General features: G+C 42.1%; 3 protein-coding genes and 1 long non-coding RNA gene across 6 annotated transcripts; 3 read left to right on the top strand and 1 right to left on the bottom strand.

Moving 5' to 3' along the window:
* Window positions 1-1053: 1053 nt before the first annotated feature.
* rundc3aa (RUN domain containing 3Aa) lies at window positions 1054-15280 on the bottom strand. 3 transcript variants are annotated; one of them, XM_071469372.1, is made up of 12 exons: window positions 15156-15280; window positions 14425-14654; window positions 5287-5414; window positions 4889-5022; window positions 4668-4753; window positions 4247-4336; window positions 3468-3548; window positions 3224-3389; window positions 2976-3133; window positions 2625-2738; window positions 2363-2469; window positions 1054-1938 (listed from the first exon to the last, which is right to left on the bottom strand). In XM_071469372.1, exons 2-12 carry the CDS (start codon window positions 14529-14531, stop codon window positions 1796-1798), a joined length of 1314 nt encoding a protein of 437 aa, XP_071325473.1. In that variant the 5' UTR covers window positions 14532-14654; window positions 15156-15280; the 3' UTR covers window positions 1054-1795. The 3 variants fall into 3 exon arrangements, with proteins under 3 accessions (XP_071325473.1, XP_071325481.1, XP_071325465.1); XM_071469380.1 differs by having other exon boundaries at window positions 5299-5414; window positions 14425-14651; window positions 15156-15272; XM_071469364.1 differs by having other exon boundaries at window positions 14425-14651; window positions 15156-15272.
* On the top strand, window positions 5888-12155 carry LOC139613107 (uncharacterized). The gene is made up of 2 exons (XR_011686687.1): window positions 5888-6699; window positions 9383-12155. It is a non-coding gene; the product is annotated as an uncharacterized lncRNA (long non-coding RNA).
* zwi (zwilling) lies at window positions 7812-8345 on the top strand. The gene has a single exon (XM_071469454.1). The coding sequence runs from the start codon at window positions 7963-7965 to the stop codon at window positions 8209-8211; it is 249 nt and encodes an 82-aa protein (XP_071325555.1). The 5' UTR covers window positions 7812-7962; the 3' UTR covers window positions 8212-8345.
* On the top strand, window positions 15206-18071 carry rnf113a (ring finger protein 113A). Its single transcript, XM_071469434.1, has 10 exons — window positions 15206-15365; window positions 16024-16103; window positions 16201-16299; window positions 16450-16557; window positions 16921-17030; window positions 17119-17225; window positions 17334-17423; window positions 17512-17605; window positions 17696-17802; window positions 17919-18071. The coding sequence occupies exons 1-10, from the start codon at window positions 15260-15262 to the stop codon at window positions 17984-17986; spliced, it is 969 nt and encodes a 322-aa protein (XP_071325535.1). The 5' UTR covers window positions 15206-15259; the 3' UTR covers window positions 17987-18071.
* Window positions 18072-18094: the final 23 nt, after the last annotated feature.

Consider the following 18094-nt stretch of genomic DNA (forward strand, 5'->3'; position numbering starts at 1 on the left):
AATTTTTTTTTTCTTGTGCAATGCAAATAGGGTGGCATGTGTTTTTTAAACAATAACAAGTGCTGATTGTTAGTCCCAACCACAGTCACCAAAGTAAACTGTAGCTGTGTAAACATTGGCTCCATAATGATCGAATGGCTTCGAGAAAATAGTTTTATATCAAGCTCCTTGTCTTAACATGTGATAGCATACAGGTCTTTACAGCTCTCATGTTCTACTCAGAGGTCCCTGCAGGCAGCATGGTATATTGCCAGCAATATGTTCCTGCAACAATACGAACTCTGCTGAAAGCTTGTTACAGTTTGAATCTTGCGTGTGTATATGAGTATTGCACTCTATGTAAAACAACGTGTGGAAAAATACATTTGGTGGTTGTGCAGATTTTTTTCATTAACTCTATATTCAACAACCATTTTGCTGACATGAATAAAACTATCTCACGCTGTCTGCTGGTGTGGAGCGGGGGCTGTGGTGCTGTCTGAAAAACAGCTGTGGCTGATAAAATGAGAGAGAAGCAATGTGATATAGTCAGATATCTACGCTGCAGTAAGAAAAAAAAATCTATTTCAATGGTGGAGATCACAATCAGTCAGTGGCAACCACTGAGGCTCACAAGAGACTGAAAAGGCCCTGCATTAGTAAGCCATTTTAGTTACTATTACAGTTTTCTCTCATCCTTTTACACAGGTAGGTCAGAGGTCAGAGTCGGCTATAAAACAGCAGCGGTGGAAGTGGTAGGAGTTCAGCATCTGCTGTCATCCATCTGGAGGAATCATTTGTACGGTCCAAGCTGGATTTATTTCATGTCATGACCAGCTACCCATGATTTTCCCTGGAAGAGCCTCAGGTTGTTCTTCATTCTGAGCATTCATGCAGTTTTAATGCTAAACCACAAGATGGAGCCAGACTACACGTGTGTCATGCAACTAGATGCCTCAGTTCTCTGTCTCTATTAACCTCCTAAAGCTAAACATAACTTTCTATACAACACTGATATACGGACTTCCAGGTATAGTGGCAAGGCCAGCACTGATATACACCAACAGGCAGTCATTAATGGAAAAAGGCAGTTTATTGCAACAAAAAACAAACAAAACAACCCAGTGAACTGTGCATGTGCAAAAAGAACATACTGCTGTATTGGCTTAAATTAGATCAATTATGCAGTAGCTTGAGATTTGATGGAATAAATAAATAGCTGCACAGATTTAGACATACTTAGACAGTTTGTCGTGTTTGAAGAAAGGTGGCAGACCCCAGATACCATTCAGTCAAACTCATAAAACTCACTGATAGGACAGACTGTATAAGCCCATCCTCTACTTCATATGGATAATCGTTATCTCTTAAAAAGATCATCACAACTCACTTGATAGTGGCTGCATCCAAAGAGCTGCAAGTGCTGTTTCGGTTACACTTTGACATGAAAATAGGAAAAAATGAATTCAGGCCAAAGGATTACTAATGATGCCACGGGAAGATACCAATACTCAAATAAAGAGCAAGGAAATAAGTTGATGCTTTGGAGAAGGTACGACAGAGGAATTGTGGGATCTTGGATGAAGGGATTCACAGATACAAAGTGGTGGGAGATGGATCCTTTCAGCTTAATGATGGCTACGCACTCATGTGTACAAAAATCCAGAGATGGTGTCATGACTTTCCTGTTGTCTTCTCATGGAGCTGGATGGATGGTGGGAGCAGGGTTTCGGTCAGGTGTTTGGGAACGGTCAATGCAGCATCACCAGGCAGACAGGCTGGGGGTTAAATCTCGGTTGTGGTTGGTTTGGAGCTCCTAGCTGGGAGAGAGCGCAGGGCTGGGCTCAGTGCTGATGTTGACCAAACACTCGCTGGACTTGAGGCTGGCCAGGGACTTGGAGCTTGGTAAGGACGCCAGAGAGCCACACAGACCCAGCATGGACGGAGTGTTGTCTTTTCCTGCAGGGATGAGGCAGAGAGAAAAAAAAAAACACAATAAAAATCAGCTTATGATCATGCATAGCTCAAGCTGCCCACATGTTGCACCATAAACAGGCATCAAGCCTGCCTTTGTATGAGTATGAGTATGTACATGTGCATGGGAGGCTGCCACTGAAAGGCGTTCATGCAGCTGGACACAAATATATTCCTTCTCCAGCAGAACTAACTTTAGTCCTGTGCAAGAGTGATGAAAATAAAGCAATGCTTATTTTAAATATACTCAGTAGTTGCTAAGAAATTAGGAATAATTGGCCGATACAAAATGTAACTTAATTACTGAAGAGAGAAACAGCATGAACCCAACATGAGTACATGCAAATAGCTGCACCTTTTACTGTATAAGCTGCAATGAATATGCTGTGATGTGTTTAAGTCACTTTACCTGCTGAAGTCCAGGCAGCATCTCCGTTCTGTCTCCCATCAGTCTTCTGGGAGTCAGAGTTCAGACTGACTTCCGCCGAAAGCTGCTCCAAACTGTGGAAACTCCTCCTGAGAATTTGAATTAAATAATGGCATATATTCTTCTTGTTACAGTATGTGTGTTCATTTCCAAAGGGAATCAAAGTTAGGTCAAGCTTTATCCTCCAGGTATCACAGAGAAGCCACAAATATAAAAAAAGAGACATTCTGCACATGTGGTTTACCTGCGAAACAGTTTGACATCGCCTTGGTTGTTTGCAATGGTGGACCACTGGTTGACCAGCGGGATGGAGAGGTCTTTAGCCAGATGGGAGGAATCACAGGGCATGAGGGCAGAGCTGGGTGAATCCAAGAGAAAAAAAAGGATCAAGTTTAGAGGAAATATTTTTCATTTTAGTTAAGTTTAAGAACATCATTGTTAAACTAGGGAGGAAACTGGGGATTCAGGGGTGCTTTTGGGTGCTGTAACAACATCAAGGATTTCACCTTTAGGTATGTGGGTTTTTTTTGCATGGTGGTATACTTACATCAGAGATAACATATGTGTGTCAGGGGAAATGTGTGTGCTTCCTTACAGTTGTGCCTGCAGCTCCAGAACAATGGCCTCCAGCTCCTTCTTCTCCTGTTGCCCCTGCACTGTCAGCTCCTCCACCTTGGCTCTCAGACGCTTGTTCTCCGTCTCCACGTTCTTCAGCTGTGACTCTCGCAGACGCACCAGCTCCTCCAGGTAACCCTGCGCACCATGCACGGAAAGGAAACATTGATTTATGTGTTGAAGAATTTAAACAGCATTAACCTGGTTTTGGAGGTTGCTGTGAGTCACCTTCTGGGCGTAGACGATCTTAAACCTCTGCTCCATTTTGCGACACTTGTTGCTCCAGCTCTCCTCGTCAGTCACCAGCGGGATGTAGGGATGCTCTGGGACGCTCTCCTCACTGTTACTGCTGTCCACGCTGCGGCGGTCCTCCTCATCACTCAGGTAGTCATAACTATACAACGGAGAGGCAGGAGGCTTACAGTGTTGCAGCTGCATACATGTGAAATGCCGAAGGTGAAGTCAGTCTCACCTCTGAGTGAACTTCAGGTAGGGTGTGTAGTCGATCACGGCTGAAGATTTCCCATCCAGAGCCTCGCCCTTCAAACAAAAACTACAAAAAAAAAACAGAGACAAAAAAAAAAACTCTTTATCAAGATCAGTGACTCAGTGGGTGTGCACATGATCCATCAGTAAATGTGTTAAAATGCAGTATGGATGCCCAAAATTGTTCTTCTACACTGTATAGGGAGTGGATATTTTTCAAAATTGAAATTAGAAAAAAATGGCCACTTTCCCACTGTATATGTTTCAGTCATGCTTTCACTTTCATAACTAATGCAGAAATACATTAAACATGAGAAAGTCCATATACATCCTATCACAATGCATGAATACCAATGAATATATACCATCTACTAATATCTACAGATAATTTACTGATAATCAGTGAAAGATTTATTAAATGTAGGAGCTGAGACCCCACACAAGGTCCCAAAAGATTACGTTATCTCCAGTTATTTGATATAATTGTATTTTAGAAATTGATTTTATAATTATTTTAGTATAATAATATTCTAAAATAGAATATGCTAAACTCAAATTCTTGTTACACACTGAAGACTCTTTAATTCATAAATATTGTGCCCTAAAAATAATGTAACAGGCCATAAAAATGTATGACACCCAAATCCTTAAAATAGTGTACAAATATATTCCACATAACTGTGTTGATTTGAAAAAGCCTTGGGTGTACTGGTGTATGCACTTATATACTGACACACTTTGTACATCAGTAGTGTATGTCTTCACCTGAAATCGATGGCACTCAGTCCAATGAGCATGCCGGTCAGAACTGTGGCCTCCTCTCTCAGCATGATGGCTCCATCGTCATAGAACCTCCTGTGAGGTGAAGAGGTGGTTAACGTATCTGAACTGTCAGACATAACGAGGATGCAAGAGTCAGTCTGCCTGCAGCCAATTAATGAACAGGTTTTATAGCATAGCTGATGTTCTAAACATCTGTATAAGCAGGCGTGTACTTTCCTCTTGTGCAATATAAGTGTTGTCTTTTTTTTTTTTTTTTTAGAAAAATTGAGCCATTAGATTGGGCACACAGAGCCAACATGGAGATGCAGAGCATCCTTGGAGCAGGGGTCAATTAGAATCACAAATGAGGCTAAAATAAACAAATTCTTTGTCCCTCACTGTCCCTTTAAATTATAAGTCTGACCTGGTTGTTCTTGTGTCCCTCAGAGCAGTGGACACATATTCAGACAGACGCTTCTCCATCAGCGCCACTCGAATCCATGCCCGGCCCTGCAGCAGAACATAAGAAGTGAGTAGGAACAGAGGGCTTTCTTCTGTGTTTTCTGAGGCACCACCCCCCACCCCACCCCCCACACACACCACCACCCCATCATGCACACATTCGTGCATATAAAATGTCCTTGCCTTGGCTCGTGACGTGCTGATGTTCTCTATGTTTTCAATGCTGGTGATGCAGTTGTTCTGCACCTTGCTGCACGCCAGCCGGATATATTCCCAGAAACTGCGCTGTCCATCTGAGCTGAACCAGCTTCCTGAACCTGGTCCAAGATTTAAACACAGCAGAGAATCGCTTCTGCTCTGACAGCAGCCCACACTGTAAGCATGCAGCCACAGCAACACTACAGCTGTATCATCACACCTGCTTTTGGCTTCTTGATAATAATATCACTTTATTTCTATGGGTAATGTCTGAAGTGTAATATATTTAGTAGATTTCCAGTTTTATATTAAATAACCTTTTACTATCTCACTTCAAAAGTCATATGAACTGATTTGTCCATCTTTCCTGTGCTATATGTTACCTGCAGTGTTACCTTTGAAGCGGTGGCTGAGGATGTGCTCTAAAATGGCGGCAAAGTTAATAAATTCCTCGGATGAGTCATCTATGGGCTCAGCTGTGTACTTTTCTAGGAGAGTCTTTACAGAGAATCTGAAATAGAAGCACACAGAGAAAATGGAATTAGATAAACACAAGAACACAAGTACAATGGGAAAAAAAAATCTACTTCACTAGTGTGAAGGATTTGAACTTTCAGTGGGTTGCCTGCGGCACAAGCCACTAAAATGCAGCGGTGCACTGTATCCAAGCAGACAAATGTACTACTGTATTTGAACCCTGAAACAACAGCAGGAGGAGGGTTTTTTCTCTTTTTTGGAACCACGCCATCTTATCATACTGAGGTCACCCCAATTGTCTTGTGTACTACACAATGTACCCTTCAGTGCTTTGGCAGTGTTATCATGAAAACAATACAATTAATCCCCTGTCTTTTCAGCCTTTGTGCATGCTGTGCTTCCAGATCCTTTTGGGTCTTGTCCCTCTGGGGCACCAGCCAGCATCAAAGAATGATCAAATAATTCCCTCCCCCTCATCTATACATGGTGGTCTGATCTATTTAGGGCAGATGCTGCTGCTGCAGCTTTCGTTTGGCTTTTGACCTCACGCGCTCACCCTGCTGCACCTCAGGAAAGAAGCTACGCAGCTTGCATGTTAGGAGCCGGCATTCAGGCACGGGCTCAGGCTGACTGCCTCTGCTTTGATGGGCAACACTAGCATCACCGAGGGCAAGACTGCCCTGGCAGTGGGAAACACCTCCATAGCCAGGGGAAAAACTACCGTCTCCATGGGCAAGTCCTCCATATTCAGGGGAGTGACCACCACCTCCATGGGAGACTCTACCATTCAAAGGCAAAAGACGACTGTGGCTCTGGGACGGGCCAGCTTCAGCCGGGGAACCACAACCACCTCCTTCCGCAAAGCCTTGACGTCCAAGCGCAGGAACACCTAGATGGAAAGGACCCCTGAAGCCAGGGCTAAGACACCCAAAGCATCGAAGCTGTCCAAAAAAGACTCTAACAATGAGTGGAAAACCACATTTTCGTCAAGCAAGACCTCCTTCACCAAAGGCAGGGTTTCGATCCTGAGGACTAAGTACGCCATCTCCTGGGGTAAATCCTCGATCTCCTGGAGCAGAACCACCGTGACTTTGGGCAACACCAGCATAGCGGTGGGCAAAACATCTGTTACAAGAGGGGAGACCACGAGCTCTCTCACCACTCTGACATTCACTCATGGGACCAAATCCGTGTCTGTGGTCAAAACCACCCTCATCAGGGGCAAAGAAAAGCACAGCAACGTCTACTGGGATTTTCACACATGAATCCTTCACACACTTAAAAACCCAAGGATATGTCTGTCTGGTCAGTGTTAGCAGGTTAGTAGTATAATAGTCAATAAAAAAAAGAGCTGCTGTGTTTGTGATTAATGTGTGTCGGGAGGTATTGGTCAATAATGCAGGAGGTTATTCATGTATCACCTGTCTGCACAAAGTCAAAGAGCCAATTCTCAAGTAAGGTGGTGCTAAGTGAGTTGCAGATCAAACAGGTTTGCAATCAAGAGCCACGCTGAGCCTGTTATGCAAATGTCACGGCGATGAGACGATGGTTTATGGTGTGTCAACTTGGCAGGGCGGGCAAGTGTGAAACAGCTGTGTGTGATATATGTGGAGACACAAAAGAGAGTGTGTATGCTTTTCATCAGCAGTATTCTCCTGTATATTGTGCATGTATAGTCACATCTTTGGTATAAATGTGGTATACCTGTGCATGCTGATAAGATAGGTTTGGTATTCTGAAGTCTATCTGCACTGCCATAACTATTCTGCCATATGTTCACTAGAAAACTGTACAAGCTGACTGATGCTTATAAAAGTAACATGTCTAAACACTGCTTGGCTTGATTGTTTTGTATGCAGAGCTGACACTTTATGGGATATTTAATAATCTAAATGACATAAAATGGAAAAAAAAAGACTAAATTGCTGGAATGAGTTTTAAACAGTTTAACAAGAGCACAAATGGATAATAAACACCAACTGAAGGGGACCACACCTATATTTCAAATGGAGGGACAACACAAATACAGGATGGGTGCAATCAAAGCCTAAAACATGTGGAGAACATGAAGACATTCATCCTTTCTTTTATCAAATCTGACACCATCAGACTCATCTCACATATGGTATATACAGTCGTACACAGAGGGAATGTCTTACAATCAGAGGCTATAGGGAACAATGGCTCAGAAGAAAGTGATGTCACCGCAATTTGTCCCCTTTGCAACAATGTGTCCTTCAACCGTCCGGTGTCGTCGTGGCGGTGGGACAATCGCTCCACTGTCCCAGTCTCCCCAGATAGGCTGTGGCCACCTACGGCTGCCTCTGTCCATTCACAGGGACACATGGGTGGTATGTGGCCTTCCAGAGCCCACGTCGACCAGCTCAACGAAGGCATTATGCGACATGGGGGTCGCGCTATCCACGCTTAGCATTCTGGTCTGCTCTGGATTGTAGCTGATATTACTATTACCCCTGAGGTCTTGCAGAGCAGGGTGTGCTGCATGAGTGTGCGATGCTTTGTGTCGAGTGAGCCCCGAAGCCCGCCGTCAAATCTGGGTCAGGAAGACGAGCATCTCCTCAATGGGCAACACCAGCTTCACCGAGGGGAAGACGGCCTTAACCCTGGGCAACACCACCATAAAGAGGGGGAAGACCAAGCTTGCCATGGGGAACTCCTCCATCACCAGGGGCAGGAGCACGACATCTCTCGGCTCCTCCACCATCACCAGTGGAAAGACCAAGATCTCCCTGGGTGGTGCCTCCTTCAGCAGAGGCACCACCACCACATCTTTTCGGAAAGCCATCTTCCCCAAGCGCAAGACGCTCTAGATGAGAGGGGACCGCTTCGCAGGGTCGGGGGACCGGCACAAAATGTCTTAAGAAAACAGCACCATCACAGAGAACATACGGACACCACCACAGCATCTGAACAGGGTTTATTCCAACTGAGAGCGAAAACTGGATTAAATTTACTTTTGGAGCTTTGACTTGTTATGGCCATGCCGGATTTATCAAGGAGACAGGTCAGTGGCATTTAACTGATAATGTTTTCTGCAAAGACCAAGTAGCTCAATCAAGGTTTCAACGTATAATAGAGCTCCAGGGTGTTAGGTAGGGTTCCTGCAAGAATGGTCATTGTGACACAAAAAAATCCACTTGGCCGGTGATGCCAGTTTGGTAGCAAGCACAAATATTGTGTGTTGGGGCAGGGATTTACACTCTGCATTAGACCACAGGCAGGTGTTTTGTTTGATATGACTAAAATTTAAGATGAAGAGCGGATAGTGAAACAAGGTTTAAACTGGTCATAGATTAGATTTCCCGTTTGAGCTGACTTCCCAGGACAGAAAATTATATGAAATCAAGCCATTCCTTGTTACGAAGAGTGCCCAACCCATGGAAAACTAACAAGTGCCCCATGTGGTTCCAGGTCTCAGTATGGGAGCCATGATTAATGGCTTAGCTTCCAATTTGTTGATGTGATAGCACTTAAAATCATAACAAAAGGAAGTCACCAGTTGCAAAAGGCCTCTCCGACCTGATACAGTGACAGCGTTATCTTGAAAGCAACATTACAGCGGAGGATTGTAAATTAACTGAAGTCCTTTGATCTGAAGGGGAATCACTGGCGTGCCTTAAATGCAAATGGATGGAGTGGAATAGCAACATGCTCTTGGTACGATTTGACACTGAAAAACAACTGCAGGGCCTTCTGACAAGCTTCTTTTGTGCCCCCTCTCACTCAGCCTGGATCCCTGCCAAGCCCACTCTCATCTCTCTTTAAATGCCCTCTTGTTCTCCTCTCTCACCCCTCTACTGTACTTACACAAGAGTGTTTGATCTGCAGCACCACCTAGCATAACCAGAACTGCATTTATCAGCGTAACCTAAACACACAAAGCTTCACACTAACTCTCTTGGCTTTCTTTTTTTCCCCTCATAAACATTTCCTTGACTCCTTTCTCTTTCTCTTTCTTCTTATTTCTGTCTCTCTCTTTAGTCCTGGCATAACCAGGAGGATCAGATGACACAGGCGGACTCCTCACTGGCTGCAGCATTGTGTAACACCAGTCAGTGCAGTACTTATCGTCCTGGACTGTTGGGGGAGATGCCCTGTCCTGTCCTGGATCGGCACATACAGCCCAGGGAAAGAATGCCTTGTGCTCGGATGAATATTAAGATAAGAATTATAATTTGGGCAAAATCCAAATAGACTAAAAGATGTTAAAAAAAAAACTGCAACTACAGCAGGGTGTGTCTCTCTCTCACCCATCCCCTCTGTGAAGAAGCGTCCAGGCAAAGTGTTTTATGGTCAGAGGAGGTGAAGAGGGACCAGGGTGAAAGAGGGACAGTAAGGGTGTTGGTCTGAGAAGCATTGAGAGCGTAAATCAGATGTTTGAGCATGACAGGGGGGGTGAAAAGAGGAACAACAGGGTGTCATGGTAAAATTGTTGGTGAGAGAGTAGACTGAGAAATGCCCAAATGTTTAGTGAAACCTATAGAAACTTCTGCTGTAATTTCTCATACTTGACGGTGTTGGAAAAATAAAAGTCACTTTGGAAATCTGGGGAATGCAAAAGGCGGCTGCACAGAAATGCAATGTATTTCCAGACACGCAGGTTCAAAGATTTGTTGACAGGTTGAAAATGGCACAAAATGATGCAACTATTTGTCAGAATAAAAAACAAAGAGCTGCCCACTTGCAGAAACATGCCCATCTGATGTGAATATGTATTTGTGTTTACTAGAGTACAGAACATTACATTCTCTCCTCTTGAGCCACGCCCCGGAAGAGCTCAAACCTCTGCCAAGATGCAGCACATCACCCTCCCTCCTTTCCCCTCCCTGGTCCTCTTGTTTACAGGAAACAGCTCAAGGGCTAACACCTTACATCAGACCTTGTCAAGTCTCACTCATCTTATCTATGTTTTCTTAGGTTCACCATGTCCACATCAACATGTTCCTCCAGTCACGGATGACAGCAGCATGACAGCTCTTAGCCAGACTGAAGCAACAAAACAGCACATTTTTAAAACATTCGAGTGCAGCTTGAGGCCTGTAAACAACCCGTCTTGTGACTTCTGATCTCCACCATTTTGTTCAGTTCAGCTCAGATAAACAAATTTAACCCACAGTTGCATGAAAATTGCCACAGACTGCAGAGAGGCTCAGCCCTGCCATGTTATGACAGAAACCTGTTGCTAGTGGCAACAGCACAGAGACACAGTCGATCACGATGACACTGCTGTCACTGTGGACATGATAAATATCACCAAGTCTCTTAAGAGCCATTGAAACTAAATTCCTTGGAATTTTTTTTTTTTGTTTGTTTTTGATGTTGTCAGTAAAAAACATTAGAGCGGTTACCTTTAGTCTGAAGGCTGACACAAGCCTCTATAGCTTGATGAGATTTTGGGGCCATGAAACAATTTGAATAAACTCAAACATGTTCTTTAAGTTATAAGGTTTTCACCTGAATGCAACACTAAGTTTTTTTTCTGCTATTATTATTTTAAACATGAGTCATGGGTTGCGTTCATTTACAGATTATGTTACTATAACACATTTGAGTCCCTGAAACAGGCCTCATGCAGAAACTGTTCCCTGTGATGGTGCAAACGTTTGATCAGGTTTTCCTTTATTATCCATACTTGTCCATTGCTGTACATATGTGTCTCTAATTAAAATGGTTTCATTCTGTTCAGTATGTCACTGTAAACACGGCACTGAAACACTGAGTAGACGGTAGGCAAGTTTCTCTGCCTGATACTGGCGACCCACATTATGCCAGATCAAGTAAAATACACTTTTAAAAAAGGACTGTGATGACAGTTTGTCTGTCTGTTATGATCACAAGTGAGAGACAGGAACATTAGACAAAAACATGTGAACTTCTTGGCCCCTAAAAATGACCAGAAACAGCCCTATTTCCCACAAAATGACATAACTTTATCAGATGAACTGTTTGGGAATTGAAAATGTTAATCTCTGTGTGTGCTGATTGTATGTTAAACATGTACAAGGGAAGAGGAGGTCAGATTTTATACATATACACACGTGTATTAGGGGAAAATAAAAGCTTGGCTTGGTGTACTAATCGAGCACTAACGTCAGCTTAGCTACTGTAGCCAGGCAGCAGTTCAAGCTGTGGATGTAGCTGTGCCTCAGTCAGCACAACAGCGCCTGGATCCTGGATCCTGTATCCTGATGCCCAGCCTGCTTTAATGCACAGCCAGAGGGTCACTGCTGATTCAGAATCTCCCTCCTATTGCACTGTAAGATCACAACAACCTGTGACTACCTGAATCAACTCTGACCAGAAGGACATCAAGAAGAACAACATCAAAGGGTCAGAAACATCAAGAATGAGGAGATGCAGACCAGGCAGCTGCGCAGACAAGCCTGGAAGAAATAGCCCTCGAAGTGAACCTAATCATTGTCATGTTGTTCATTAGGAAGTGGAAAGAAACTGTGTAGTAAGCATTACTCATGAAAAGCTGTTTGAGATTTAGTTCTGTCTTGTCCTGTGTGTTTGTCATTAAAACGCCTAAATGATTAAATCGGTCTTAGCACGGTCAGGCCAGACTGAAAACAACAGTGTTGTTGTGCCCTCACTAATCTATCTCTGTGTGTTGTAAGTCCACTGTGAGAACTTTTCTTTCTTTGCAGGTATGCTCTGTGTGAGGTTGTGTGTTCACTGTGTGTCTCACTAAAATGCAGAAAGAACCTTGAACAGAAAGGTACTGGAATAAAAACGCTTGATTGTGTGTCAATTTCAGAGTCAATTTCATTGTCTTTTCTCTTTTTTTTTTTTTTTCTGATGGGGGGCACATTCTTTGTGGGTAAGGCCAAACACAAGGACAGTGTTAATTCCATGAAAAAAAGACAGAAGAGATAAGAGCGAGATGTGAATGCATGATGTCACATTTCCGGAGCTCCTGCAAACTCTACACAATAATTATGTGCCTGTCTGCAGGACCATTTATGATGTATAGTCATCCATCTATAGTCATTTTGCATTTCAAGTCTGTAGTAATGTTATAATACATTTTATGAGACAACTATAAAACTATCAAAACTGTCAAAGTAAAGCTGTAATTATTCTGCAAGTCTCTGGTGATATCAATCAATATATAAAGCAGGATAAGGTCACTATAAATGTGATATATAATATAGAGCTGTAATGAATAGTCGAATGACAAAATCAAAAGTGCTGATTATTTTTCTAATAGTTTTAATAGTCATTTTTTAAAGCAAAATGCCAAAAAAATCTTTCAGCTTCTGACATTTCATATCCGTTTTCTATGGTAGTAACTTGAATGTCTATTGATATTGGGCTATGAACTGGTATTGATGTTTCAGTATTTTCTGACATTTTAAAGGAACAACTGTTTATCAGTTAATCAATAAAATAATCAGGATGCATAAAAGATGCATTTTGCCAGAGTTAGAATTTAGTAATGTTATTAATTTCAGAAATTACTCTGTACAACACTGAGACAATAATGATGAATATATTCTAGAAGACCATTCATGACATGAATAACTATAGAAGTCATTCAGATAATATCAAAGGAAAATCCTAAAATAGTTCCTCAATATCCCTGTTACTATTAGCAAACTATCAGGTTATCAATGCAAAACAATAATTTATGTGTATATTGCCTTTTAAAGAATACTATCGGACTAAAACACCATAAAATAAGAAAATGTCATCTCAAATACAATGATGTTGACTGCCTCAAAAACAGTTTAGTCCCAAAAAGAATATTTATAGTAATATTACAGTGATAACCTTAGGAGATTAACAAGATTATCAAGGTTACTGTATGATAAACTGATTTCCTATTCATCATGAAGTATTATAGAAATAATATACTGATTTTTAGCTTATTTAGCTGTCACAAAATATGTCTGAGGGGTCACAAAGATGAAAAAAATGAATATATTTAACGAACATAAATTTTTTATTTTTTTTTATTGTAAAATACTGGATACTTTCTCATCTCTCGGGTCCCAGAAAATCCATCAAATTAAGAAAAAAATATCTCTTTGGTTTAATCAGTCACAAATCATGTTCACAATAGGGCTTTAGCCTGTGATTTAGGGTCACAACCAATTTCATTTTAGAAGCTCATAAGCCATAAAGGTTGGAAACTACTATGCCATAACATTTAAAAACTGGATGCTAACAGGGTCGACATCTGTACTGTATGTTATGAACTCTCCTGACTCTCATCAGGAGAGTTCAGAATCCTCTCTCTGACAGTTAAATTGACAGATGGCGAGCTCTCTGATGCACAGGTACTCTCATCCACAACCTCTCTGAGCAGTATACAAGACAGTGACTTATGGGAGCCATATGAAGACTGCACCTCACTGTCTGTGTGTTCTGTAGGCTGTGGACCGCTGATGGGGGAGGAGTCCTTGCACTGCTTCCAGTGCCCTTGTCCCACACAAGCACTCAACCGGACTGTGATGGCAAAGGAAACCTGCTGTTCACTGTTTCGTTTCTCTCCAGCTCTATTCTATGGTTAACAATATTACCCCTTTTAATCTCATGTTTTATCCTTTTGAAGGTATATTAACCAGTATAAACAGGACTCAAGCAGGTGTCTCGGCCTGTTCAAAATAAAAGAGATTTTCCTATTACAGATTTCAGAGGGATATTAAATAAATGTCACAGCAAATGTTTGATCTTTGGAGGAATATTATGGCAAAGTGCATCCAGGAAAGGCATATATAAGACACCATATTAAAGGCATAGGTAATAGATTTTTTTTTTCTCATCTACACAGCGGGGTGTGATCTGGCAGGGGTATGTGAACGCACCTGCCTCCTCTCCATCCTCAGCCTTTCTATGTCCATTATTCTGGGATGTATGCCATTTATTTTGTTGCTTCATCTCAGGAATCAGCGCAGGAGTGACATACATCTTCCAGTGTGGTCATATATTATCACATTTGAGAAGTGAGTAGCATGCAGAGACTGGCATTTGCAGAGAAATACAGCATGTCGTCGGTGTCGTGATGTGATGTATACCTGCAAACCGTGATGAGGTTTTTTCTCTCCACACCGACGCTCCGAGCAGACGCCTTTTTTGATGTCAGACCCATAGCCATTGCTGTCTGAATGCAGCCCGACTCCATCCAGCGGCGGCCCCGGGGCCTCTTCGGGATCCGTGCCCAGGCCAGGACCCCTCCCTCGGTGGGCCCTGTGTCCTCCAAATACCCGCTGTCCTCTGCGGGGAGCCGCGGATGCTGCCTCTGCTGCTAGAGAAGGACAGGACACAAACGACCAGCGGCAAGTTAGACACGATTAAACGTGTAACTTCCGGTCTGAAACCTTTAAAATAAAATAACTACCACTTATTGTGCATATTGTCGAATAATGATACTTTTATTTCCATCTTCATTTCCGGTTTTATTCAGCGCACGTCATGCACTTGGCATAGCTGAGAGACCAACGTAAATGGGCATGTAAATATAAATTTCGTCAGTTTTTAGTCACTTTTTAGTTCCTTCCGCAAACTACTTATTTTTAAACACATGGTTTTGTCTTTATCTGCTTATACTCACAACAGAAGTGTTGATGAATGTTTCATGTTTTGGTCTGAACCACAAGAAATGTTCCCAAGTTTTACAACTGATGTGGATTTTTTTTTTTTTTTTATGAATCCCTTAACAATCTCTCCAACAAAACAATTATTAAGAAATCGACTTTTTTAAACAATTTAACGTATTTAGTTTATTTAAATTAGTTATGGACCGTACCTGAAGATTGTCATGTTGCTCAGCAACGGCCAACTGACCACGGCTGTCTCCATGACACCAGGGGACGCTGTGACGACGGCGGTTATTTAGATATTGCTGGCAAGATGGCGGAGTCAGAAGAGTCCAAAGCGGGTTCTTGCACTTTTCTGTTCAAAAAATCAACAAAAAAATTCTCCGGACGAAAGAGAAAAGCAAGCGACAGCGATAAAGGTAATAATGACTCCCCTAGTTAGCGGCTCTAACGTTTAAATGGCATTGTTCGCTGCGCTGGGGACGCCGTAGCTCTGCCAACTGAAGTGAAACGTCTAAACTGTGGATTCGAGTTGTTGAATTTCTTGTACGTTTTTAATAAGGACGGTGATAGTTACCTGATTTCGAGTGAAGCGCACTACTAGCGACAAAAACATGAGGACAACTGTGTAAACTTTGGGCAGTTTGAGAGATTTTGTTAAAACCCTGATCCGTGATGCGTTTGAGTTCCCTCGGAATTTGGAGGGATATGATCTGTTTGTTTCTCCCATAGCAGTTTATTCAGATGTAGTTTAACAACCCATCACTATACACTCACCTCGCACTTAAGTAGAAACATCATACTGATTGAAGTGCTCTGAAACCATGTTCATGAAACCAGTTTGAGACAGCTATTGTTTTGACATTGTGCATCATGCTGGAAGTAGCCATTAGAGGACGGTCAATTGTGGTCATAAAAGGGTTCACATGGTCTGCAATAATACTCAGATAGGCTGTACCATTCAGATCACAATTAACTGGTATTAAGAGGTGTCAAATAGTGGATTCACCATGTTTGAGCAGACCATCCTGACTTCAAGACAAGGTGTCAAAAAATAAGTCCAGCTTGTGTTTTCAGATGGCAACAGCGACGAAGACAAGAGCTCTGTGGTCAGAAGAGAAAAGAAAGACACTCGAGTCAACCCCATGATTCAAAGGGTACGATAATAATAATTACTATGATAATATATTTTTAAATTCTTTTTAAATTTAATATTGAGATAATAAACAAGACTGCTGTCTCGTCCCTGTCCAGACAAAGAAAGTGGAGAAAGATGCTGTATCCTCCAGTGAAAGTGAAGAGGACAAAGAAGAAAAGAAGGTCACTGTTGCCTACAAGTCCACACGATCAGCAGTGAGTTAAGACTCTTGTTTTATATCACATTTTGTTGGGGTTTTAGGACGCATGGTTTAAACCCCCTGGTCAGGAAGAATTCATAAGAAATGCTTGTCACCTTGTTGTGAAGTCACAATCTCTTCTCTCTCCAATCTTGTCCCAAAAAAGAAACCAGAGGGACCCGATGACATGGGCGCAACTGCCACATATCAGCTGGACACAGAGAAGGACAAGGATGCTCAGGCCATTTTTGAGAGGAGTCAGAAAATCCAAGAGGTAAGAGATGATGTTAGTTTTAATGTTACACAACTCACATTTTTTTCAAAACCACTACTATTTAATACACAAGTTTAAAGTATTTTTTACTGCATCTTAATGTTTTGTTTTTTGTTTTTTTTTTAACAAATACACACTATTGGCATTCTAGTGGCTTGGTGTCCAATTCAACTCATTACTATCAAAAAACATTGATCAATCCTCAATGTTGTTTCACTGCACCCATTCATAACTGAAATATCAAATTGTGTTTTGATTTCTGCACTAAAGTAAAAGCCAGGATCCACTTAAATGTTAAATGATTCAGTTTTTTTCTGTCAGATAAATGTTGAAGTTTCCTTTACTGTTTTTCTCCTCCAACAGGAGCTGACAGGTAAAGAGGACGATAAAATCTACCGCGGCATCAACAATTACCAAAAATTCATCAAGCCCAAAGACACCACCATGGGCAATGCCTCCTCTGGTATGGTCAGGTGAGTACTGAGGTGAAACATATTCGTCACATATCAATATCAATATCAATCATAGTTGATTCATATAATTTTCTTAAACCTTTTTCAGAAAAGGACCAATCCGAGCCCCTGAACACCTGAGAGCCACGGTCAGGTGGGACTATCAGCCGGACATCTGCAAAGACTACAAGGAGACTGGTTTCTGTGGCTTCGGAGGTAAATGAATTTGGATTTGTACTATTAAAACAACAAAGTCATCCGTTGAATGACTAACTTTTTCCAATCGTGAGTGTTCACGTTAGTGTTCCTCTCTCCTGCTTTTAGACAGCTGCAAGTTCCTTCACGACAGATCAGACTACAAACATGGCTGGCAGATTGAGCGGGAGCTGGAAGAGGGCAGATATGGAGCCAATGGTGAGTTCAGGAAGGGTGTTTTTATGTTTGTTTGTTTGTTTTTTTAACTGCATCAGCATTTCATAATCAATACTGCTCTTTCATCTAGATGATGAGAACTATGAAGTGAGCAGTGACGAGGAGGATTTGCCCTTTAAGTGCTTCATCTGCAGGGAATCCTTTAAGAATCCCATTGTCACAAAGTAAGTCTGTATGTTATTATCTGCTTCTTCCCCGTGCAGAGCCTTGTTTATTATCTGTTGCAGTGTGTTAACCAGTTACATGTCTCCCAGGTGCAGGCACTATTTCTGTGAGGCCTGTGCTCTTCAGCATTACCGCAGGTCCAAGCGCTGCTATGTGTGCAACACTCAAACCAATGGTGTCTTCAACCCTGCTAAAGGTAAGCAGGTAACCTTTGAGAAGGGGGCAAATAAATTTCTTAAAAGGAACTGACGTCATAAGTGCAAGTTAATGATTGCCCCCAGTCATGTTTTTATTATTTTCCCTTTATTCCAGAGTTGATGGCCAAGATGGAGAAACATCATGCCGCGACAGACCAACCACCATCAGATGAGGAAGATTAGCATTAACATCTGAACCTCTTCAGCCTTCCCCTTATGTGTTCGTCCATGTAAATTCTGAATAAAATAACTTTTTTTTTAGAAGGTTTTACTGACTCATTGTGTGGTAAC

Source organism: Trachinotus anak, unplaced genomic scaffold (genome assembly GCF_046630095.1).
Source record: "Trachinotus anak isolate AG129_WGS33_773 ecotype Australia unplaced genomic scaffold, CSIRO_AGI_Tana_v1 ptg000003l, whole genome shotgun sequence".
In the NCBI taxonomy this organism is placed as follows: domain Eukaryota; kingdom Metazoa; phylum Chordata; class Actinopteri; order Carangiformes; family Carangidae; genus Trachinotus; species Trachinotus anak.

Excerpts from the sequence above, each read along its gene's own strand:
- zwi (XM_071469454.1), top strand. The coding sequence starts at position 7,963 with ATGGGCAACACCAGCTTCACCGAGGGGAAGACGGCCTTAACCCTGGGC.
- rundc3aa (XM_071469372.1), bottom strand. The coding sequence starts at position 14,531 with ATGGAGTCGGGCTGCATTCAGACAGCAATGGCTATGGGTCTGACATCA. Across the intron at positions 3,549-4,246 it reads CTGAGTGCCATCGATTTCAG|TTTTTGTTTGAAGGGCGAGG; the intron begins GTGAAGACATAC and ends TTTTTTTTGTAG. Across the intron at positions 1,939-2,362 it reads TGCTGCCTGGACTTCAGCAG|GAAAAGACAACACTCCGTCC; the intron begins GTAAAGTGACTT and ends TCATCCCTGCAG.
- rnf113a (XM_071469434.1), top strand. The coding sequence starts at position 15,260 with ATGGCGGAGTCAGAAGAGTCCAAAGCGGGTTCTTGCACTTTTCTGTTC. Across the intron at positions 15,366-16,023 it reads AGCAAGCGACAGCGATAAAG|ATGGCAACAGCGACGAAGAC; the intron begins GTAATAATGACT and ends TTGTGTTTTCAG. Across the intron at positions 17,803-17,918 it reads TGTCTTCAACCCTGCTAAAG|AGTTGATGGCCAAGATGGAG; the intron begins GTAAGCAGGTAA and ends CCTTTATTCCAG.